At 41.2% G+C, this 24,892-nt stretch overlaps 1 protein-coding gene across 4 annotated transcripts; it reads left to right on the top strand.

Moving 5' to 3' along the window:
* Window positions 1–1,111: 1,111 nt before the first annotated feature.
* Window positions 1,112–23,142, top strand: map6a (microtubule-associated protein 6a). Of its 4 annotated transcripts, XM_030437881.1 has the most exons (5): window positions 1,112–2,171; window positions 15,662–15,875; window positions 16,060–16,271; window positions 19,953–20,063; window positions 21,982–23,142. In XM_030437881.1, the coding sequence occupies exons 1-5, from the start codon at window positions 1,480–1,482 to the stop codon at window positions 22,127–22,129; spliced, it is 1,377 nt and encodes a 458-aa protein (XP_030293741.1). In that variant the 5' UTR covers window positions 1,112–1,479; the 3' UTR covers window positions 22,130–23,142. The 4 variants fall into 4 exon arrangements, with proteins under 4 accessions (XP_030293741.1, XP_030293743.1, XP_030293742.1 ...); XM_030437883.1 differs by lacking the exon at window positions 19,953–20,063 and having other exon boundaries at window positions 1,113–2,171; window positions 16,060–16,234; XM_030437882.1 differs by lacking the exon at window positions 19,953–20,063 and having other exon boundaries at window positions 1,113–2,171.
* The last annotated feature ends 1,750 nt before the right edge of the window (window positions 23,143–24,892 follow it).

Genomic DNA, 24,892 nt, shown 5'->3' with positions numbered 1-24,892 from the left:
CTCATTACCACTTTGATCTTGCAGTCAGTTAGACAATCGGTTGGTTAAGGTTTTACCTGCCCGCTGACAAAAGAAAGTCAATGCAGCTGCACATAATATAAAAGAATAGCAGCAATAATGATATTAATATATGATGTGAGAAAATAAACATATTTTGCTTTAAAGCAAAGGAGTGATTATTGCCTCTAAAAATGAGCTGCCAGCCTTCATTATTCAAAACCTCCATTAAGATAATGTGCCTGTCTTTTTGGAGTCTCAGAAATTGCAGTCTGATGGGAAACAGCCCCTCAGGGTGTGCAATGAGTTGGCATTATTCATGAACTCTTTCATTTGCTGGCGCAGTCTGCAAATACTGGATGGGCTTTGTCACAAAGGCAAGTCTGCCTGAATCAGTGTCGTTATGTTTAACAGTGAGGAGCTTTTTACACCCTTTGATTATCTGTGTCATACATAATTCATTCAGAACTTTCTTCCAAAATAAATTTAAAAAAAAAATCAATTATTAATTGTTTTTAATCCAATAGTGCATGGAGATGTTATCCAACTTTATTATCTTCTTCTGTTGTTGTTGTTGTTTTTTTTTTTTTTTCAATTCACGAATTCATCTGGTATTATAATCCAGCTTCATCCATCATTTGTATCCTCCTGAAATATATTAATTTTACTTTTAATACGCTTACATGAGGCAACAACGCTCATGTTCTTACTGACCACCAAATGTTAGGAAAACATGAAAATGATGCGAGTAACAGAGGTGATGGCTGGACCACACGTCCTTCCTCCCGTACCACGACGCAGGGTGAGTAAAAACACGTTTACGTCGAGTTCACTGTGTTGATCCGCCTTGCAGCGGAAATCCGTGTTTAAATTTCAAAATAATAGCAGGCGACCTAAATCAATGTTTGTAGCGACAGATATGTGACATGACCAATCCAATATACGTACATGTATACAAAAAATATATATATACATATATATATATATCTGTTGATGTGTTTTATTCCCCATTTCGGTGTGTTTAAAGTTAACTCGCCCTATTTCACAAGCGAACCAGTCCCTCCTTGAGGCTGCAGGTTGAACCGGAACGCCTTCATATTCTTTCTGAATTGACTGTTTTCCTCCTCGGCGGCCCCGGTTTGTCTCCGGGATGCTGAGCAGGCGGGCGGGGCCGTTTTTCCTTGCAGTGCCCTGCCGTGGAGTGATGTAGCAGGACGTACGGGACAGAGCTGCACACAGGGAAGCAGAGCAAACAGCACCACGGTTGGTTTATTTTTCTCCAATAAATTCGTTCCAATCTGTGTATTTATGAAGCACAATGGATCTATTTAATACGCTAGTTTAACCGCCAAACGTCTCGGAGCCAACCGTGCAGCCTGACATACGGACATCTTGTTTGTCTCACATCAGGAGTGTAGAGAGATATTTTTTCTAGATTCTGGACCCCGGCTGTGCTTCAGTGGAGGCTCTCTACAGCCCGTCATGGCGTGGCCCTGTATCAGCAGGGCGTGCTGCATGGCCCGCTTCTGGAACCAGCTGGACAAGGCTGACATTGCGGTGCCTTTGGTGTTCACCAAGTACACGGACGTCTCTGAGATGCAGCACATCCAGCTGCAGCCGCCGCTCCACCCTCCCCAGGCCCGGGTCGCCATAGAAACGCAGCCGTCTCGCGCAGAATCCCGCACACGCGCGCCGCGAAGGTGCGTCTCCGAGGAGCGCGTGTGCAGCTCGGTGATGCGCGAGGACTTTAAGCACTGGAAGGTGCGACCCGAACCGAGCTGCAAACCCAAGAACGAGTACCACGGACCGGAAACACCGTTCAACAGCGAGACCCAGTACCAGAAAGACTACAAGCCGTGGCCCATCCCGAAAAGGTACGACCACCCCTGGATACCCAAACCTCCGAGCGACGAGCGGGCGCCAGACAGGTCCAGGCACGCCAAACAGCACGCAGTGCTGGCGGACGCGGACAGCGGCGTGGAGAAGAGCGCTATCGCAGACAAGGTGCAGGAGAAGGACCTCCTGCAGGCCCCGGAGAGGAAAAAGAAGTCCAGTAAGCAGGACGGGGCGAAGAAAGTTGTCCTGAAGGTGGAAGGAGAGGACAAAGGGAGGGCGGCGGCGGACGCTGTGAACAGGCAGATCAGAGAGGAGCTCACAGGAGGCAGCTCGTACAAGTGAGTTCAAACACTGTCCGTCACTATCCACTGAGTCCAGAGCCAGGCCTCCAGCCAGGCTCTCGGGGGTCAAAGGTCATATCATGCAAATATAAATGGGTATTAAGACGCTAACCATAGCCAGAGATTACACACACAATGTACCTATTTACACAATACACAAGAAATTAATCTGTTGTCTGATGAAAATGATTAGGGACTGTACGAAAACTACTGCAGTGAGGAAAGGGGTCTTCTTTTAAAGAATAAAGGCCTCTCTAGCCTGATTACATAGACAAAAGTCGCAGCAATCTCCCCACAACATTTTAAAGTAGCATACCACTATTGAATAAATTAATCCAGTTTATTTATCCATTAAAGGGGCTGTACATAATAATTACTAGCATTTTACATGTGTTAATCGCTGTTCTATTGGTCATCTGTGACCAGATTGTAACTATGTGTGAAAAATGAGACCTTCCTCGTCTCACTCTGTTGCCTCCACAAGCCTGTGGACGATTTGTTTGAGTTGCCTTATGTGCTGACTGTGGATCTCATTGTATAGGATTCAGGATCGGATCTGCTGTGGCAGTCTAAAGACTTTTTGCACGTTCTCGAGTGCCTCGTCTGAGTGCCTCTCTCTGCTCCACTGACAGACAGTTACAGTAGCTAACTTCAGTATAGAAATGGAGTCCACTAACTTAAACTAACAACCGACTAGTAGTACAACAGACATTTCCACATAGCACCTTTAATACACAATTGTTCAGATAATTTGGGAGGATTTAGTTCAACTAATATTGTCATTTGTCAGTGGTTCAGTGTGTAGAATTCAGTGGCATCAGCAGTGACATTGTAGGTGAGGTCAAGCGCCAGAGTTTGGTATGTCCGTTCTGGGCTACTGTAAAGGCAGGGCGGTGCAACATGGCAAACTCCGTAGAAGAGGACATGCTCCCTCGATTGATACAAAGGCTCATTCTGAGTTAACGGAAATGCAATGATTCTTAATTTCATGTTCATTAGTGAAAATATACGTATGAATATTATATTCTATTTCTGCCCTCTTAATCCTTCTAAATCCTGCACACTGGACCTTTAATGAAAGTGGAATTGAGAAACTGTCAAACGGAACTAAATGATGTATCCTGGTTACCCATTTGGAGCTGTCATTGTTATAGCTTCACTTTACTGCAGCTCTGCTCTCAGTTAAGACCCTAAACTACCAACACCCCAAAACCTAACCCTCCCCCTTCTTTGAACCCATTCCCTGAATAATCACATAGTTTTTTACTGGAGGCCCCCTGACAAAACATTAATATAATGTGAAATGTGAATTCCTGCACATTTGAGACTTAATGAGGGGTAAACAATTTGTCACTTAAATTGAGGGAAACAGTTGTTTAACAAACTAACTGAACGCTTGTTATCTTGAAACAAGCAGCTCAGAGGTATACGCATCATGGTGAAACATTACAGAGCAGTCAGATTTTCCCTACAGGTAATGAAATTAGATGAAAAGGTCAAGGTAGAGTTGTTGCCAGACACTGTTGATGCTTAGGTCCACGGGGCTAATCTCTCTCCTATTATGCAATGTTCCTGAGGATGATAGGGACTGGTGGATGGATGAGCATCAAGTCACGCATGTCAACAGTCACTGTGTGCGCGCATGTCTCCTGAAGCTGTGCATTGACGTTAGTGGTTGCATTAATGTTCAGGGGAGGCTGCTGGTTGTGTAAGTGAAACATGATGTGACATATGAGATCCATGTCACTTTTTTTTTTGTTGGTACGGCTGCTGTTATCTGGATTTGGTGGATTTTTAAGGGTTTTAGCAGCATCTAATGGGTAAGTCTTGAAGAATAGTCTGACTTTATATTGAATACAATCGGTAAAACATTTATTTTCACACACAATATTCACTTGAAAGAATTCAAGTTAGTATATTTTTGCTCAGGGTTTGTCACAGAGTACAGACTTGGGTTGATACAGGAATCCTTGCAGAGCATGATTCGGCTGGCACTCTGAATGACACTGTGTGCCATCAGCGAGTGAGTCTTACAGCTGTTTGGTGCCTTGCTGCCAGGCCTGTGTTGTAGAGCAGTCAGCAGGGTGCAGCCCGGGGCGCTTTCCCCCCACATGGCATGAAATGGCTGCACGGTGACAAGCAGAAGCCCAGTCAGACTCTGTCTTCCTCTGCAGCAAGCAGAGATTCAAAGCAGGTCAGCTGTGGGTTAACACAATGACTAGTGTGCGTAGAGTAGCAGTACAGTGACATACACATAATTACCCCATTTAACAGTCATTGCATTACTAAATGATGAGGCATAATTACACAGTCACCATCACTGTACTTTATACAAAGAAAAGTCTAATTTCTGATTTAGGACAGGGCCATAATGTTAAATGTCACAATATAAAAAAACATTGTTACTGATATTGACACATCACTGAACTGTGTTCCACTGGACTGCTTTACATCAAGCAAACTCTTCACATGCTTTGAGCAAATTACTCATTTTGTTTATAACTATATCATTTATTCGGACATAATTTTGTAAACGCATTAACAATGCGATCAAATTATGATAATGATATTATAGAGTGACACTACATGATGATATCAAACTATTTCCCAGCAGCACACTTAGTTACTCAAAGGTGATGGATGAGAAGTGCTGTGGAAAACATAGAAACAGAAAAGGGCCATTAATCAATAGAAGTGTCATTAAAGTTATTTAAGGTATTGGTTCGGTTGGCTTCTTCATCCCAGTTAATGTTCATATTCCAAACTAACTAAAGACAGTATAACAGCATAAAGGTTAATGTCACAGAAGCAGTTACACACTATGGAGTACATTTTTTTGGCTGCATGTTTTTTTTTATCTGGCGGTCTTCTTCTCATTTGTGTAGTTGTAGTAAGAGTTAGGTAAAAAAATCAGCCATGCTAATATATTGGCCAATATAAACTCATTGAAGTTAGATATATCCGTATCAGATAACAAGCAACAAATTATTGTAGTACAGAAATACCAAAGACTATATTTGAGGTAGATTACACGTCTTACTGAAACGAATGAGAAGAAGAAACCTCTTTGCATCAATTTCATGGATGAAAAAATAAGCAAGAAAATGGGTTTCGACATAAGGGATGTTTGCGATCGCTTGACGTCAGTTTCGGGCAGTATAACCTTTACTTAATTAGATCATCTCAATGAGATCAAGAACACAGATGAAAACCCAAGTGGAGGTAACAATATCTCTGTCATATTGCTAGTCAAAAGCATCCTACTGTTTCATATAATAACATAAATAGATAGTAAAAACAATTATGTATCTCCTGTGGTGAAACGGAAAGCACAATGATAAACATCATCAATCATTTTCTTGTCCTCAATAGAGAAACAGTCTTTTGTTTTATCTTTAGTTTCTGTGCCAGTTGTTCCACATGAGGTTTAAAACGGAGACTGCCATCTAGCCACATTCACAGGTATTTATAAGATTGGAAATTTTTAATTGGAATGGATGGGCTCTTGAGAATGATCTACTTTGTCTTGTCAACATTCAGGAGAAGTTTGAAATGACACAGAGATGTTTTAAGAATGTTAATAATAATTCTTAAACTCCTTCCTCCTAAAATCCTGTCTCAGTTAGGTTATGATTGTACCAAAACTTTCCTTTCTGCCCTTAGTGTAATTCCTGTCAGTCAGTCCGTATATAAACTCTGTGGAATGATGTAACGTTCATTCAGGAGACACATTCACAGTCTATTCAAGGCCAGCCCTTCATTCCATTGTGCCCATTTGCACCAGGCCAATTACACATGAAGCCCTGCTCCCCTCAGCTCTATTTTCCGTTTTTATAAACTCGTATTTATCCACAGAGAGCTTGCTGAACATAAAAGCTCTTTTTACTACAGTGCACCTGGGAAAGCTGATGGCAACCACCATTGCTTCGCTGTTTCTTCTCTTGCCTGAATTGGTGCAATGTTTTTACCCAACAGCTTCCCAGTCACAAGCCCCATCCAACCCTCATCACGCCTCCAACTCGCTGCATTATGTTAAAATGCCATTTTTTTTTGCATGAGTCTCAGACAGTAACTGCTGGAGTCTTTGTTAGTCTTTTCTCCCTGCACCGTTGTAAAAAACAAAGGCTATTCTTCATCTTGTCAGCATTATTTGTCACATCATGTGATGCGTGGAGTCTAATAAAAGAATCCAAAGAGCAGATTGCTTATAGAATTATCAAGCAAAAAAACAGAGAATGACAAATGAGAGTGCACTTTCATCGCCCGCAGTAAGGCAGGTAGACCAGGTTCATTGAGTTCAAGAAGGATAGAACGACTGAAAAGGCATTAATTTTTAATTTTGATTTGTGTCACGTATCACGGGCCGACCTCAGGAGCTTCTTCTTTTGTCTTTCTTCTCACCTGGGCACAGTAAATCCTCCCTCTTCCAGACAGGGATGCCCGACCAACTCAAAATGACTTTGTCTTTTTTATCATGTTTAAAGAACCTACCCAGCACTCGAGGTACCACAGAGTACAAAGTAAAGAGGCCAATGGATTCTGCTGGATTTAAAATATGATCCTCTTAGAGAGCCGGCAAAGCCTCATGTTCTTACTGACGAGCGGTGAATGCAGAAACACCCATTCAGCTGCAGCTCAGAGACAGAGACATGGGACGAGGTGGGGGGGGGGGGGATGGCATGTTGTTATCTCACATGTCCCAGACTAACTCATTTGCAGTAAAAGTGCAGCAGTGCGGTTTAGTTCTGTCAGTTGCATTGTTGCCGAAATATAATCCTAATATCTCAGCTGATATAAATTTGTTGCATGAATTTAGAGCTCTGCCAGCTAAAGCTAACTGTCTTATGTCATCAATCTAATCTGATTGTATCAGATCTGATTACACTTAATTCATAAGGAAATTTCTTCAGGATGTGAATGAGTTATGTGAGATACTTAGGCCCAGTTAAATCTGCAGCTGTAACTGAAACCATACTTTGTGAAAAACTGGCTGGGTCATTATTGTTAAAAACCCAAAAATGGCCTAGGAAACAATTTCAAACATTACTTTTTTTATAGTATGTTGGATAGCTTTTTATAAGAATTAGCAAAACATGTATTTTTACCATTGCAAAGGCCCAGGCACTGACAGTAATTACTGACAATACCAAGAATGCTTGTAAAATGTGCATGCTAACCATCCTTTTTGACCCAGTGAGAAGCCCCTCTAATTCTCTAATTTATGGTTACAGCTCTCAGTGTAGCTGTTTCCATTGAGCCCCTGCCTGAGAGGCTGTAGAGAGGCTGCGAGATAGAGATGAGGCCAACAGATCCCAGTGAAGGGAGGGAGTATTGACCAGAAGCCAGGCTCAGACACACTAAGAAGCTACAGTATTGTGCGTAGGCAGATTGATTCCCTGCAATACTGTGAGAGAAGCAGGCCAGCCTTTTATCTCATGCAGGCCAGCACTGGTGTAAGACCTAGAGCCTGAATTACTGTAGTCGCCATCAATGATAGCTGAACACAAGTTTGTCTCAGTGGTGTTAGTGCACAGATTTACTTATGGCTTACAGAAGAAAGAAGTGCATTCCAACCCAGAGTCACACTCAAAAGTCCAACTGATACTGATACTGATTGTATTATTTAAATAGAAAATGCTCATCACAGTTTCCCAAAGCCCACACTCAAATGGCTTGTTTCGTCTTACAAATAGGTCAAGAGCCCTGCATTGTTTAATTCATAATGACAACTGAGAAGGTGAAATCTGTCCGTCTAAGGAGTGCCATGACATACATTTTTGTAGGCAAACTCAGAAGTAAGCATCTCCGGGCGCGCAGGTGGTCGAGTGGTTAGAGCGCATACCATAAACGCAGCCGACCCCGGTTCGATTCCAGCCGGAGGTCCTTTGCTGCATGTCACATCCCCCCTCTCTCCCATATTTCCTATCTGTCTACTGCTTAATAAAGGTGTCTATGCCAAAAAAATCTTAAAAAAAAAAAGAAGTAAGCATCTCCCTGGTTCCCTTGACAAAAACTCTTTGGGATTTTTTGATTGGATTTTTAATCATTGCCAAAATGAACCTTTTTTTAAGTGTAAATAAATTCTCCAGGAGTGAAAAGCTTATGATAGGCTATTACAAACTTCATAGTGGTTGCATGACTTTAACTTCACCGCTACATTTCCTACTACAGTAAACTATACACACTTGTATAGTATAGTAAGTTGTAAATTTAGAGTTAGTAATAATAGTTTGTGATTAAAATCTACCTGTAAAGATGGACTAGTAAGTTCATGTTCATGTTTGGCATGATGACATCTAATGTTCCCACAACCTCCTCTGTCTCATTTAGCCACTTCTTAGTAATCGTCGTTTGAGACACCTAATCACTTAGTTCAGTTGTGGGATGTCAACAGACGTATTTTTATGTTGTAGCCCAAAATGTGCACATCTCCCAAGCTTTGCGTCAAAAACAGACCTTACATAAGGCATCCAACCAAAAACCCATCCAGAAACCCCACTGACTTTGATATGAGGGAACAGGAAGTAAGACCGTCCTAGGGCAAAATATTCTGTCCTTTAGATGACACGGATGCAGGCTGGAAATTAAGCATGAAGGCAACACAAACAAACATGGAGGAGAGTGAATGGGACTGGACAAAATGAGGAGCTTGTACCTTAAAGGGAGGCTACTTCTGTCAAGTGGATGTGGTTTGGGTTTAAAAAGTCTAGCGTGGACTGTAAAACAGTCAAAATTTAATAGGCAGGCCTTTCCATGAGGCCATTTTATGTAAATTATTAATACATAGAGTTTACAGAAAATGTGCCGGATACATATCGTTATCTGCATACAAAATTGAGAAGATTTGGGCCCTAGTATGTTGTGTGGTGCACTTTATGTGACATTACGTATTTTTACAGCAGCCCTTCAGCATTCCTGAGAGCTGCTTACAATAAAAAGCTTGGTTCACTTTATTGATTTGGGGTTTTAAAACACAGTTAAATTTCTTCCTCAATGGGAATCCTTAACTGAAGTAAATTTGATCTGATTTGGATTTACTCTAATCCCTGCTTGTTTTCTGCGGCCTGCCAATAACTTGTCATCACTCTTTTAACTGTAGGGTAACTTGCGCACTTGACGCTGTCTGAGCCCACAAGTGAAGGCATTTCGTTTTTAGAGTTTTTCTCCTATCGGTCTCCCTTGGTGAGCGATCCAGATTGCAGCATGTTAGAGCAGGGTTGCATGAAGCTCAGCAGTGCTGTACCCTGGCATCCTTCCACCCCTGTCAGTGCCAGTGTTCGGTTGCAGCGATGAGGACTTTCTCTGAACATCCCCTTCGCCACAGCGGGTCAGCAGGGTCAGCTGTCCAAAGCAGCTTTAGTCATACAGCAAGAAATATCAGGCAGTATAAAACGGTGCCCGGGCCTCAGTGATGCACAGAACTGAACAAAATCCCCCCAAATGAGAAAGCAGAGAAGATTCAGAGACAGAAGAATTGTAATAGTACGATAAAGAAGACTTGGTTTATTGAAATGTGTATGAAATTTTAGTTTTTCAAAAATAGGGATTTGCCTGCTTTTCTCCATCTATTGTGATGGAGCAACTATCTCTAGTTTTTGGAGAATTGGTAGGTAAAAAGATGATGTTGCCTTAGGCTTTAGGAAAGTGTGATCAGCATGTTTCTTTAATCAAATGATAAATCAAGAAGATATTTGGCAGATTAATCATTCGCTGCAGCCTTAGGGTGGATTATATTGAACCTTTCATTTCTGTGACACATTCTCAGCAAAAATCGAACATTGGGAGTACTGCACAGTTTTCGCAATGACAAAACATCAAAAATATTAAAAAATAAACTTACGACACAGTGTATGCCTATGAAAAATTATCTTTAGCTTCCTCATTGTGCTTCTGTGGTTAAGTACTCAGAGATTGCGGTCCAGCACACAAACATAGCGAGGTGCACACTTGTGTAAGCCTTAATATAAAAGTTAAATAAAACACTTCCCACCACCCCTCTCCAGTGCACCAAACATTCTTTACCAAACATTTTCACCTACTTGCCTTCATCAGAGTGGTGTCAGAGGTTGTTCCAGTTAAATAAAGTTAATAGATGGGTGCCCACGGGTTAACCACTGATCGACATTCTTACATTAGTAAGTGTTTACATTAGTAAGGGTTAGAAAATTTGGATTCAACCTTTTTACCCACTGAAAGGTTGTATTTGCCAAAGAATATTATGAAAGGTTTTTTTGTAGTATTGTCTGTTTTATAATTATGAAAGTTTCTCTTCTAAATACACAAATTTAGAAGAGAAACTTTTATAATTATAGATTATAATTAATATTAAATTATTATTATATATTAATAATATATAATATTCAGTATTGTTTGTGGAAAAAACAAGACGTTTAGGGACATCATGTATGGGATTTGGGAAATACTGATGGACATTTTTTTCATAATTTTCCAGCATTTTGTAGACCAAACAACTAACCAATCAATAAAGAAAATAATCAATAGATTTATCGACAATTAAAATGGATAGTTTTATAGAAAAAATAAATAGTTGCAGTCATAATACTGAAGAAGAGTAGTGCAAGGTGGTGTAAGTACTTAAGGATTAAGAAGCGTTTTATCTTGCCAGTTCTTTGTGCAGTCAAAGGAAAAACGTTTACCAAGTACACTCATAAAGTGTCTGTACTGCACAGTAAACTGCTTGTGTCCAACATTAACCACCTCTTGAGGCACTGAACACTGAGAATATTTCCTGTGCTGAAGGGAACAGCCTCATGTGAACGTCACACTGTTGTGTTTTCCCTGCTATGAGGTGTCCAGCAGCTCTCTGACGTGACAGCCGCAGAACCGAAGATGCCTTCTGACTGTGGATTTTTAAACAAGTACCAAGTACACCCTGACCACAGAGACACTGGCTTGATTGTTGCACAGTCATATGTCTATGAATAGTAGCAATGTTACTGTACAGACCGGTGTTTCACACTGTGAACCCTGTGTGCACTCACAATCTGTCTCTTTCTCTGTCTCTCTCACATACCCATGTGCACCCTTTGGTGTCATATGAGTGTTTTATACCCTTGGCCTTGGACATTGTTGTATAACCTGTCTTTGCGTTGTGGCTTCTTGGTCCAGCTGAGAATTGAAAGTGGACTTCAGTCCTGTTATGTAACCTCTTATTCGCTGTGTGATTTCCACCTCTCCTCTGCACCACTGGAAGGATTTCTGTGTTCAGCAGCCATGTCCCTGTCACCAGCCTTTGGATCATAAATAGTCCGTTTATCACATTATGCTAAATTGACAGTGAATGTCTCAGTTTTGTTAAATACATGAGCAGCTTAAATGTTAGCGCCAGACAGCTAATTTAAATTGAGATTAACGGGAACTAATTATATCGTTGTACAGACGAAAGTTTTGTTGCGTTCATCTTTGATCGAAAATCTGTTAAATAATTTGTAAAAGTCAGTTGTCTCATTCACAAAGGTTAGATTTAATACTTGAGCAACTTCTGTAACACATCATGAAAAATGATATTCATAGCAACGTTCGCAGAATGGTTTTAGAGACAGTCTCTTTATGAATTTGAGTTGCAATTTGTAGGATATGGACATAATTTTAGTTTAAAGAATTCAGAAAATTAACTAACATTATCAACAGAATATGAAGACACAATAGTGTTGATGCTGTCAAAGACAGCTATGTGTTGTGTTGCAGAGATGTTTACTGAAGATGGCATCCTAACCAGCCAGCCCTAGCCCGTCTTGTCTCCCCTTAACCACTTTGTATCAGTGACATTTTACTAGTTTTCTTAGCATCCAATGATATATATGAACAAACCAAACTCACAAAAAGACGTCAAGAATGTCAAGAAAAGAAAATACTCAAACATCTGGTACAACTATACACCTTCTGGATTCAGGTTTATCTCTTTTACTGATCTAGGATGAGCTTAATTGTCCTGTTAACTGTTCATACAACACACTTCATTCAAACTGGACATAAACCAAATGAAACTCACCTCAACAGCCTTGGTCTGTCTCACCAAGTAAGAAATAAAAAATGTTCCATCCCTACACAACATTTGTGCATGCTGCTGCAGCCCAATTCTCTCTTGCTCCTCTCCTGCCACACCCCTCCCCAAAGCCACTGCAAGTCTTAGATGCAGCGTTCACTCTAGTAGGCTAGTACGTAGCTTGAGCTGAGCCCCGCTGCCTGCAGTGACAACGACACAACCAAACAGTTATAATTATTAGGTCTAAGGGCTGTAACCTGTGCATGACCTGTTGTTGTTTATCATTTCACTACCACATGCCGTCCCATGATAACGCACCACAGGAACACCTGAGGTCACAGCCCTGCTTTCACATTGCGATGCAATGTCAGACAGCTCAGCTCTGTCTCGTAACACTCCTCTCAGTGTAGTACATTAAAAGATGTAAAATCATTGCGCCTGTCCTTGCCACATGCATAACAGTACATTAAGCAGGATCACTCACTCTCCAAGGCTGTTTTCCATAACTGCCCGTTATTGATTTGATGTCTTTTCATACAACTTGGGCTTACAAATTGTTCTAATGAGGCTATAGTACAGCAGCCCAGCCTTGTCTGCTCCTCTGTCCGCACTAAGTGGTGTTGCCAAATATAGTGCTTTTCTTTACTTGCACAGGGAATGGGGACTTTTCACTGAGCCCTGGCTACAGTTACGTGGCTAAGTGCTCACACTGGATTGTGCTGCGTTGGGGGTTGGAGAGTGTATGTGTTTGTGTTTGTCACTACACTGGAGCCACAGGGGACGAGTGATAGGTGTCATCTGACTGGCCTTAATCAGGGAGCTGTCTTTTTTTTCCCTTTGTAATTAGCTGAAGCATTGTGGCATAGAAGCAATAGGTTTGTGTGTGTTGTTGGTGTACATAAATCTTCTTTTCTTGTTGATTAATGCCAATTTTTAACCATTTTTATATTACTGTTAGCCAAGTCGTTATATGTTGACATTGTCCATTGTTTCATTTCCTACAGAGCTGCACAATGGTGCAAAGAATATCTGCATCCAAAAAGCTAATGTATTTGTTTGTTTCTGGCTGTGAAAGAAAAGTGTAAGCTTCCTCCTCAGGTAATAGGTTCATATGGTAAATTTCTGTGTCTAAAGCATTACCTGATGACCTTTATATAAAGATTAGTGAGACGTTAATATTTTAAGCAAAGGCCAAATAATCTCTGGTTCCAGCTTTTCCGCAGTTAGGTTTTGTGAAAACTAAAACCACACTGTTGATGAACTTAACATCTTTAGTCTTGAAGTGTTGGTTTGACAAAAGCAATTTAATGACATTACCTTGGTTAAGAGGAAATTGTGATAGGCTTTTCTTTTTTGTGTGTGCTATTTTTAAACATTCTGGAACAAACAGCATTGAAAGTAACTGTTAGTTGCAGCTCCTACAAGGGAGATGGTGTCGATAGATGCACTGTCTCAATCTGTAACATATGTTGGTCCGCTCCATATGAATAGATAAATGAGTAATGCTTAGGGGATACGGTACACTGCAGAGAAAAATAGAAATTGTAAATGATAGAGAGGGAGAGAGAGAGAGAAAGAGAGAGAGAGATAGAGAGCGAGCGAGCGATGCAGTGTGATATATTAAACAGCGTTAATATGCACCTGGTATTAAGCTGCAGTGGTTGTCCTCTGCGGTACAGTGACTGTAGCTATTGGTCTTTAAATGGCAGGAGGAGGATACAAAGCACATGCTACAGGCCAGCCTGCTCTGTGTGTGAATGCCACACTGCTGACCTTCTTCAGAACTGCTTTGTGAGGGCTACAGAGTATCACAGCATCAGACTGTGCTGCAGACCTCCTCCCACCTACAGTACCCCTGACATACTCCCCTCTACAGTAGTAATGCACCACTTCACTTCACATTTTTCCTGTAGACAAAGATTACAATGTTGGTGTCATGCCAAGTTAAAAGTGATTGCTTTTTTTTATTCGCACCAACATAATACAGCAATATACACACCTACAAAGACAATATAGAGACGCATAGCTAATTTGCATCTAGGGATGATCATAGCAGGGAAATCAGCCACAAAACAAAAACAAAAAATAGCACTTATAAAATATGCAAAACATTGTATGAAATGTACAATGAACCAGTATAATTAGTAGTATATATCGTGAAAAACTGTAGCAAGAAGGGTGTCCTTAATAGTCTTTTTACAACACCAGGTTTGTAGAGTGAAATGTGAGTTGAAGTTCCTTTATGCTACACAAGATTAAAAAACAAAGCAATTTTGTGTGTTAGATGAATTGTGGAGTCTCACAGCCTTAGGAAGGAAGCTGCTTTGTAGTCTGGTGATACAGCAGCAGATACTTCTGTATCTTTTCCAGTCGGCATCAGGGTGAACAGACTGTGGTTGGGGTCAGTACCAGTGGTCTTTTATTAAATAACAAACAGATTCATCTGTATTATAAGGAATAATCGGGCATTTGGGAAACATGCTTTTTGCTTTCTTGCCAAGAGTTAGATGAGAAGATTGATACTACTGTTGTTTCTGAATGCTAGATATGAATAGCAGTCAACAGCTGAGTATCTTAGTGCAGCAAAAAGACTGGAAACAAGGGGGAACAGCTAGCATGTCATTAAGTGAAAGCAGTTAGACTGGCTGCACCCCTAAAGTTCAACATGTTAAATTGACAAGTTTTTGTTGACAATCTCGTGACTGTCATGTCATGTCATGGTCTGTAACCGCTTTATCCCTTTTTCAAGGGGTCGCGGGGTTTGTTGGTGGTGCCAATCCCAGCTGTCTCCGGGCGAAGGCAGGGTACACCCTGGACAAATCGCCAGCTCAGTCTCGTGACTATAGTATTATGGCAAATGAATATATTTCCAAAAATAACAAACTATTCCTTTAACTTGAAAGATTTATGTAAAAAGTATTCTTTTGTTTATCAGGAGCATTTATAGAAGATAATTGTCACTCTTACTGTACACTTGCTCAGCAACACATCCTCATACCCAAACGACTGAATAAGTTTATTGCCAGTGACACCCCAAAACGACATATCACTATTCCCAAAACATCATGGCATTCATGACCTTCATTGTACTATAACAGTAAGGTTAGGTTTAGAAAAACATTGTAGTGTGGGTTACAAAAACCAATGTTCCATTTCTGTTTAAAGCAAATCTACGTTTCGTCCATAGCTTCACTTAGGTTATGAAGTCCCATGAATATGATACTGTTAAAATAACTCAACATCCTGTACGTGTTTATTCCAACCACCCAACCTCGACCTCCTCCACTCCTTCACCTGACTTCATCCTTTGTTGCCGTAATAATTACTATGACAACTAGGGGCTGTCCTTTTTCAACAGATGTAAATATGGCTGGAAACAAATTCCCTGATGAGGACGGGTGGAAATCATTATTGAAGGGGTTTAAAGTTCTACAACATTGTGTGTTTTTTACTGAGAGCTGACCTGCTTCTTTCCACACAGAACTGAGTACAAGGCTTACAGAGATGTGAAGCCAGCGAAGATGATCCGGGCCAAGTCCCAGTACCTGCCCCCGGATGAGAAGACCAGCCTAGAGACCAGCTACAGCGCCACCTTCAAGGGGCAAGTCCCTCTGCGGTCGGCTGACAACAAGGCCCTGGAGAGGAGGAGGATACGCAGTTTGTACAGCGAGCCTTACATAGACCCCATTAATCAGGTGAGAATGCACCTTTCTAACTCTGAAGAATGAATTTGAAAAATAATTTATAAGGGGAGAGCTGTTTATATTACTGTAACGTTGTGAAATTCTTGCCATGTTCATCTCATTGCACAGCGCAGTTTTAGCCATAACTGAGTCATTTCAGCTCAGGATTCTCACTTCCACTGTCCGACATCCTTAGGTTGACAGGTATAGTGCCCGCTCTAAACCCAGAAAGTCTGGAGCCACATCATCTGGCCAGGGCAAGCCAGGGAAGAAAGCCAAAGATAAGCAGAGCGGCGCACTGAGGGGCTCCAAGAAGACAGCCTCGGAGAACCACCCCGAGAACCGACCAGCTGTGGGGGACAAGGAGAAAAGTAAAGAGATGAACAACAAACTGGCTGAGGCAAAAGAGTAAAAATCATTTGGCACTACTTCTCCTTTTTATTTCTTATTTTTGGGGGTAAAGCAAACACAGAGGCTGCAAAATTAATTAAGGTTTTCATCTTTATTCTCATCTTTCCCTCTGTTTCCCCCTCCAGTCTCTTTCTTCTTCTTCCCTTTTCTGTTATGTCTCTAGTATGCACTCATTCTTCCTCTCTTTCCTCTCTCACTACCTCTGGGCTACATTTGTACAGTAATAATAATAAAATAATATGTTCGGGTTTAGACATGACATTGCTCCTCCCTTTCTCACGCTATACTAGATCACTATAGTAAGGAGTGGGCGGGAGCATCCTCTCCCTCCGCCATTTGATGCCACCCACCACTCTGCTCGCCTCCATCTCCAGGTTGCCATGGCTACTGGCTGCCTGGCTAGCCAATGGATGGCTCTTATTGCATGGGCCCAACGACAAGCAAATCTGACAGGTTGGCTTTGATCAACTGAGCAGATTGCTTTGTTGAGTTTATCAAGGATTTTTTTTTTCCTTCTTTTTTTTGTTTTTTGGGGAAAGAACAATTGAATTGGCACTTTGGATATAGTTTCTGCACTTGCTAAATTCACAGGAAATCTGAAAATCTTTGATAAATGTCCCGCTTGGTTACTCATGAGTGTGTAATCCACGGCTTGTTCTGTACCCGCTTTGTCATTTCTGCTGCTGTTCTCTGTTCATGGTAAAGCTCACAGGGCTCGAAGTCTGTGTTGGGCAATGTCACAACGCTTTGTTAAATGTGATTCTGTAATGCAACTGTTGTTGGCTACATAAACCTGTTCATCTAAAGATAAACACCCTGTTCTCCCATTCAGCATTTGCTCCGTTCATGTGAAACCCATTCATACATACAGTGGTTTTTAATTCACTCAAGGCTATTTTGTAACACCCAATTTGTTGCCAACTAACCATCTGGGTCACACTAAACTGATTATGCATTAAACACCAGTCATTTGCATAGCAGATGAGTATTCCCACCGAATTAGGTAACACTGTCGTGCAGTCAGAACGGCATTTTACATTAGAGTAACAACATTTCTCAGAATCAGAGAGAGATGAGTTCAGTGGAGCAGGAAAACATTGTGTTGACTGGTTCAGGTTGTCTCATATCTGCCAGGCCCGCAGCCTACAGAGCTGTCAATGTCTATAGCCATAACTAAGTGTATTCACCTCCAATGAAGTCTTTGTTAACAACACTGAGCTCTCAGCACAGCCACACAGCAGATATGCAATTTAAATAGCATGCACTCAAACACAAACCTCATTTTGGCTTCTTTTTTTTTTTTCTATGCACTCTGCCGAGGGTGACCGTGACCAATGTGATTAGACTGCCACGCGACAACAGCAGACGGCTCGTATTGCTGCTTAACAGCACTTTTACATTTAGCGAGGGAGCCCTATAGATGAAGCACAGACTCAAATTCCAAATAAATAAGAGGAAGAATCCACTGCCGTGTGCAATTTGTTTACAAGGATAAGAACTTTCTTTATAGATACGTTATATCTGTTAATACCGTCTGCCATTTTAAAGGACAGTTCACCCAAAATTGAAAAATCTATCATCATCTGCTGAGCCTCATGCAGTAGAAATGTTGTTTTCGTTGTCCGGAAAACATTTCTGAAGCTTCACAGCAAAACAGCGTTCCAGCTTTCTCCTAAACAACTGAAGTAGATGGGGGCTCCAATCAGTAAATGGCTCCATACATTAATATGATACGTAATCCAAGTCTCTGGAAGCCCTGAGATCCCAAATAGGTTTGAAAAGATGTTATTTACACCCTCAGTGAGTAGTGAGTACACACTCACACGTTTCGCCTTGTAGCTATGGTGAAGATTTAAGCTTAAAAAGGGTCAAAATAGGGTCTTTTCAAAATCTGTTTCTGATCTGTGGGCTTCTAGAAATTTGGATTACATTGAGCTGTAAGGAGCGATTTTCATATTCAGTTTTGTTTTGTTTTTTTTTCAGTTTTTTTATTTTATTTTATTTTAAAACAGCTCCCTAGATACTTCAGTTGTTTAGGAGAAAGCTGGGGATGAGTTGAAAATTACTGAATTTTCATTTTTGGTTGAACTTTAATGCATAATGATAAGGGCACAATGATGTAATATGTAACTGCTTGCGTTTTAGACTCCACGTTCATTACTCTCTGTTTCTGAATCCATGTTGTTCTACTAGTTTTGCGTAGAGTCCAGGCCAAAAGTATGACAGCGAAATTGCTTTGATGAGGTTGAGTATGTTTTAAAAATGTTGATTCAACACTGGGTGTACTTAGCAAGTTCAACATGGTGGTTCTGTGTTTGTTGAGAAGAGCAAAACCAAAATAAGCTGTAAAAACTCATTTTTTTAAATCCTGGTTGAATCCGGAGTTCATCAGTGAGATGTGTTGAAGAAAAAGGGAACATAAAGTAAGTTGTATTGTACCTGTTATCTGTTTGAAAAGATTATAACCACCCTTGTATATATAGCTTATATCTGTCTATATATATTAGCAGGGCTACATGTTGGCTTGGGCCGCACTTGGTCCAAAGCATCCAGGTGCTTTCTTTCAAGTTTTAGCATATAAATCTATATAGAGAGGGATTTTTTCAAGTCTTTGTTTTTGGATTAGAAGAGCACTGTACAGTCCTGTCATGGGTCGACCCATCATCATGCTCCACCCCCCTCACATGCCTCACTGTTCTCATTGGCTCTGCTGCTCAGCATCCTTCCCTCCATTCTGAGTGGACGACTGCGCTGTCTCTATAATGTGTGGTGTGTGAGACACCACCCATCACCACTGCCACCATGTTTATCCAAGATGAGCATGTGCCCCATCAGGGATGATGGCCCGACTCATTAGCATTTTGCAGCCTTTGGTTGGGGAACCCTTTGTCATGTAACACAAGGGTTGGGGCTCTTAGTAATGTAAACAGTGCTGAGCACACCACACACACCCTGTGCTAGCTTTGTGATTATTAGGCCAATAAGGATAGAAAGTCTGGTAAAGAAAGTTATGTCTTGGGCAAACAAAAAAAAAATGACTGTGACGTGCTTGTGTTTCTATCTGCTTGCTCATATTAAATGAAACATTACAAATAAACGCAAAAAGCAGAAAAAGCAGTGTCTTCTTGCTTTTATTTTTTTGTTAAGAAGAATGAAAGATTGGCGATTGCAGGTATCTGTCAGCGTTTTCTCCTGTCCCAGTCTTCGTCATTGTGAGACAGACTACATTAAATACATCCACATGGAAGAGAATTTTGCTTTCACAGTTTCTTTCTATGCTTATCCAAGATTGCGCCCCATTCTGGCATGAGCTCTGACATCCTGTGCAGGCCGTGCATGTTGCCCTCACACGAGGACTGAAGAATATATTATTCTTGCATCATGTCTCCAATATATTCCAAGAACTCTTTGATTTGCAGGGCAATATGCATGTAAAAGGATGTCCTGAAACTTATTCCAGAATAAGATGTCATGTGCTTCTTAGGCTTCTAGTTTATGTACGAATGATGCTCCTCTGTGCAAAAAAAAAAAAAAAAAAACACCCACAGATGTGTGTTTGCTGAGATCACATTGTTCTTTCTCATATTTGTGTCATAGAGTATTTGAGGATGTCACATTTGGATGATGCTGTGTCCAATTTGTCGTGTGCTAATGAGTGACATTCTGATTCATTTGAAGGGTTGTGCTAAAACAGTACCACTACATACAACTCTGCCAGCCAATCCGAGATATTGGCTGGGTGCAGACTCTAAAGCAACACCTGTGGGGCTGTGCACTACCCAATCCCAGGTAATCAACCCCGAGAGCGACAAAAAAAAAAGGAAAAACGATAGACCATGAGCCATAAATGCCACTCATTCCCATTCATACATATGTGTGGTTTAATTTTGTTTTCTATTACAGTGGCACTTTTTATTTTTCTGGTGCACCACCACATTATCTCTGGTCTACTCCTCAGGTCATAGCCCCTCTGTTCTCTTCCATATGGACACTAGAGTAGGTGGGGTGGGGTCGGATGGGGCCGTCTGGCTGCCTGCTGTCACAACCTATATGTACGGTTCCTTAAGGTGCCTTTTCTTAAGGAGGCCTCGGGTTTAGTCCAGTCATCTCCAACCATTCTTGAACCTCAGTCAGCTGCTGTTTCGCACCCACTCCTCATGGTTCAAACAAAGTGCATGACATGAACCACCCACACGGGGACGAGAGTTTGGTTTCATTTATGAAGCAGGTCACTCATGAAATCACCTTATATGAAATGAAGCACCCTGCATCTTAGCTTGCTGTCACTGGGTAAAAGATTCATACTGTTTTAATTCTTTATTTTTTATTTTTTTCATTTTGAACTTGTCTCTAAAGCATGCTGCCACTGTTTTTCTGTTGGACCTGCAATCTGATGTTATGCTTGATAATTTGGTCTAGACTCTGCACTAGAATGTCTGAGCGTTAGCTCGGGTGTAAGGTGAGGGGTAAGTATGAATGGAATGAGGGAAGCCGCTCTGCTTTGGAAAGAGACTGTTCAAAGGAAATTGTAAGTGCATGTTAAAGATATTCACTCTAATTTTGTGATGCCTAGTTTATTTCCGTAGGCCTTTTGTCACACGGCGGCCATTTTCCTCTGAAAGTCAGGGTGGGAAACTTGAATGCTGGGGTGATGTAATGCTGCTGTGTTCCAGGTTGCAAGTTGTGTGAACGTTGGTAATCTGACACATTTTCCACAACTCATCAGCAGCTGAGAAGATGAGGATAGTGAAAATCTGGAGGCACATTCGGCCTTATTCCCAGGTAAAACAACATATTTGCTAACATTAGTGTGTCGTTACATCCTATGTGTGACAAATGTCTGCAAGATGTGTTGTTGTTTCTGAATCGCTTTACACCTCTCCTAATTGCATAGTAACGTTAGCTAGAGTGTGGTTGAATGCTAACGTTGGCTGAGCTAATCCGTTATCAAACCTGTTGTTCTATCCTGAAATATGGTCCCGTGTCCCTCTGGATTGCACCCTCCTCTGTCCTTAACAGTTGCTGATCAAGCAGTGAAATGATAACAATTTGTCAGATTGCCTACATTCCTACATTCGAATCGCAGCATTACAACATTTGAGCTTCCCACTCTGAGTAAAATGTTGGAGGAAAATGGCCGCTGTGTGAATGTGGTCTTATGTTATTTGGATTTTCCACCAAAGTGTACTGCATCTTGTGACTTCTCTTTCACAGAACACCCGAGACCCTCATTGCACTATTGGCATCCAGTAGGTCGTACTGTCACTGTGACTAATTGAATGGCTCAAAGTATAGATTTGAACCACTGGCCTGGATTGATCTAATTGTAAAGCTGTCCAATGCAACATTAGAGAAAAAGCCAGAGGATTTAATTTACGCGTGCATTCCAACAACACGACGGGTAAAAAATTATACATTACATGATTGGTAAGTCACTTAATTCTATCACGATTGCCTTGTAGCATTTTTATGACACAATGTAGATGAGTAAATGGCTAAAGAAGCCTTGTAGCCATGTTGTAGTTCTGTCTCTGGTTGAGTGTTCAGCCCTAAAACAAAAGCCCGATATCCTCCTCTGAAAATGAGCGGTCACAGGGTGCTCAGCCCACCTCAACCCGGTGACTTGTCCGCCTGAGAGAAATGCCTCATCGTGTGTCTCTTTCTGTCTCCCTCTCCCCTGGTGTCTTAACCATGTGCTGCCCCGTAGAGATGCTAAGGACGAGCCTCTCCGACCCGGTCATCATCATTCCCAGGGTGCTGCTGGAGGAGAGCCACAACCACTGCTGGAGAGAGCCGAGCCTCGGAGGAGCAGCGCGGTCGTACGCTTTGCCCTAGACGGGAACCCGACTGAGTAGGTCTGCACAGGGCAGATCCACTTCACACAGAGACTGCTGCTCTGTACTGTACATATCTAGTATTTGCAACTAAGTTGGATTAGGAAAAGAGGTGAAGCCCACAAAAAAAGAAAAAAATCACTCTGTTCTATTCAAGAGGAAGCTCACGTATTTGAAAACATGCATGTTTGGAACAGCTTTTGGCTCTAAGGCCGCGGCTGTTTGACCCATGGCATTATCGCAAAGGTGCTACACCATTTCTTTCTGGTTTCATGCAATTTATTTGAAACAAATATGTCGATATCATTAGAAATACCACACCATAAAGTGCTTATACAACAATTACACACAACTGTACTGTACATTGATCAGTTTTAGTGTAAATAAATCAGCATAACTTGCAGATTGCCATACTGTATTGTAGTTTTTGTTGTATGGTCAGTCATTTTTCAGGTACGGGTCTTGTACGGTGTGTCATGATATAGAGTTCAGAGTGTAGCATAACCGGAGGCTTCTAAAGCCCATGAATCTTGAGTGCATAGCAGTGAGTACACTCTGTGGGTTATAGAAACATTGTGAGTGATACATGAATGATTTTTAAAGTTACAGCTCTTGGCATCGTTCGAAGCTGTTTCATTGTACTACACATGGTGCTTCTTTTTTTTTTACAAAGCCCGTTTTTCATTTAACAAAACAAGACAATTATTTTTTTCTAATTTAAAGTCCCCCTCCATTCAAAGACTTTTGTTTTGCTTATTCTTCACTAATGTTTGAGCTTTACTGTGCAGGATGATGTCTGTGCTGAGGTTTCACATTAATCTATAGAAAAGGGGAATCACCATAAATCCTAGTGTACCACCTGGACGTATTAGCAAGAAGTCAATCGTGGTAGAATATTTAACTTTGGTGCAATGTGGAGAGTGCACATATACTTAGAATAGACTAAATATGAGACATCTTGTATACAGTGAAATTTAAGAAACCATAATGAGGTACTGTAACTTACTGTGTATAAAAAATGAATTATTACTCACTAAAGAGGATTTTTTTTGTGTGTTCTAAACACAAAATTTACACATCAACATCTCTTCTCAAGTGTTGGGGCGCACGATTGCATATGTGAAAGAGTTGTACAGAGCCTTTTTTGTGTCTTCAGAGGGAGCTGTGTGAGATCTGAAAAACAACAGTAGCCTCTACCGCCAAACCATTTTAGAATCTCCCGCAAAACAGTCAGCGGCTGGGTTGCATTGTGGGTAATGTAGGCACTTGGTTTCGACAAAAGATGATAACGATGGTTCTAAAGCGTCACTTGATCTTAAACCTGACCATCATGAGTGAGATGAAGTGTTGTAGTAGTATAATGTATAATTGGTGGAGCGCTCCTCAAATCTTGGCAAGTTTTTTATAGTCAAGAAACCAAACAAGAATTTGACGGAAAGTGAATGGTCAAAAATTGCCAGTATTAGATTTAATGGACTCGCTGGATTCTCTGCGTTGTGCTGGAGGCTGCTCGTTAGTTGATGTTAGCGGAACTCCATTTCTAAACTAATGTGAGCTGCTGTTGCTCTCTGATAGCAGAGCGGAGAGAGGCACTGAGACGAGACATTCAGTCGCAGGGAAATCCGACTCAAGTCTTTCACAAAGAAATCAACAGTCCAGCAGCAGTAAACAACTTCGACGAGAGACGGGGAAAACCTCTCTCAAGTTTGATCCAACAAACACCAAGCCCGTATGTACAGAGCTGGTCAGCTCTGCTTGTGTAATGTATTCCTGCTGGAAGGAAATAGACTTGAACTTGTTTCTGTGCACTCCTGTCAGACGTCCAAGTCAGCAACAAAAAGGAAAGAGCGATGGGTTCCCTACTTTCCCTAAAAAGCACAAGCATCCTTTTTGGAAGCGATTTTTGGCAGCCTTTTATGGGAGCCTCTATTAACGCAGGTACTCATATTTCATTTATGACTTACAGTCCAGTGCATGAGGGAAAGAGGGATTATTAATAAACAGGACGGGAAACAAGACTCTGCAGCTGGTTTGAGGTTTTGGTGAGGAAAGCTGTTTCCCTGTCTCAGTTTATCTTGCTCCTCATTAGACTGGCCCTCCTTCACTTGCAGCTTCACAGAAAACGGTGCGTATATATACATATATATATATACACACACATATATATATATATGCCTCAGATACAGTTTCTCATCACAAGTTGAATCAATGCAGAAGTAAATCTCAATCTGTCTTTATCCGCAAGTCAGCCATTTTTATTTAATACTTACAAATCATTCAAAATCCAAAAAGAGGACTGTGTGAAGAGAGTCACACAAAAATCATTATGTTGTGTTTGTTACACCGTTTATACTTGTTGGCGGTGAGAGAAATATCGGTGAAAAGACTGTTATTTTTGCCGCGGCACTATGAATGCAGGTCTCAGATGCTACAAGTGAAGACCAGAAAACCTCCCTGAAAACAATCCTCACATACAGAGCTACAAATCTTGCCAGGAATCAGTAGCGAAGAAGGCATTCATATGACTTGCTTAAAGCATCATTATGTAACCTTTTAACTTAAAACAAATCCGCTTGAGACTTGTTTTGATGCCACAGTGTCTTGTAATAGGGTGAATGGTGCCTCTGTCTAAGTCACTCCGCCCTCCTATCACTTGTTTCTGCAATGTGTAACTTAAGTGAGAGGGTAGGATCACAGCGTTACATATGTGTTTACTTCAAGAAACTGTTTTTTCTTTTTAACACAAACCACCGTTATGATATAATGAGCTTTGTTTGTAGTTAG

Source organism: Sparus aurata, chromosome 13 (genome assembly GCF_900880675.1).
Source record: "Sparus aurata chromosome 13, fSpaAur1.1, whole genome shotgun sequence".
In the NCBI taxonomy this organism is placed as follows: domain Eukaryota; kingdom Metazoa; phylum Chordata; class Actinopteri; order Spariformes; family Sparidae; genus Sparus; species Sparus aurata.
This window is presented reverse-complemented; position numbering and strand designations above follow the sequence as displayed.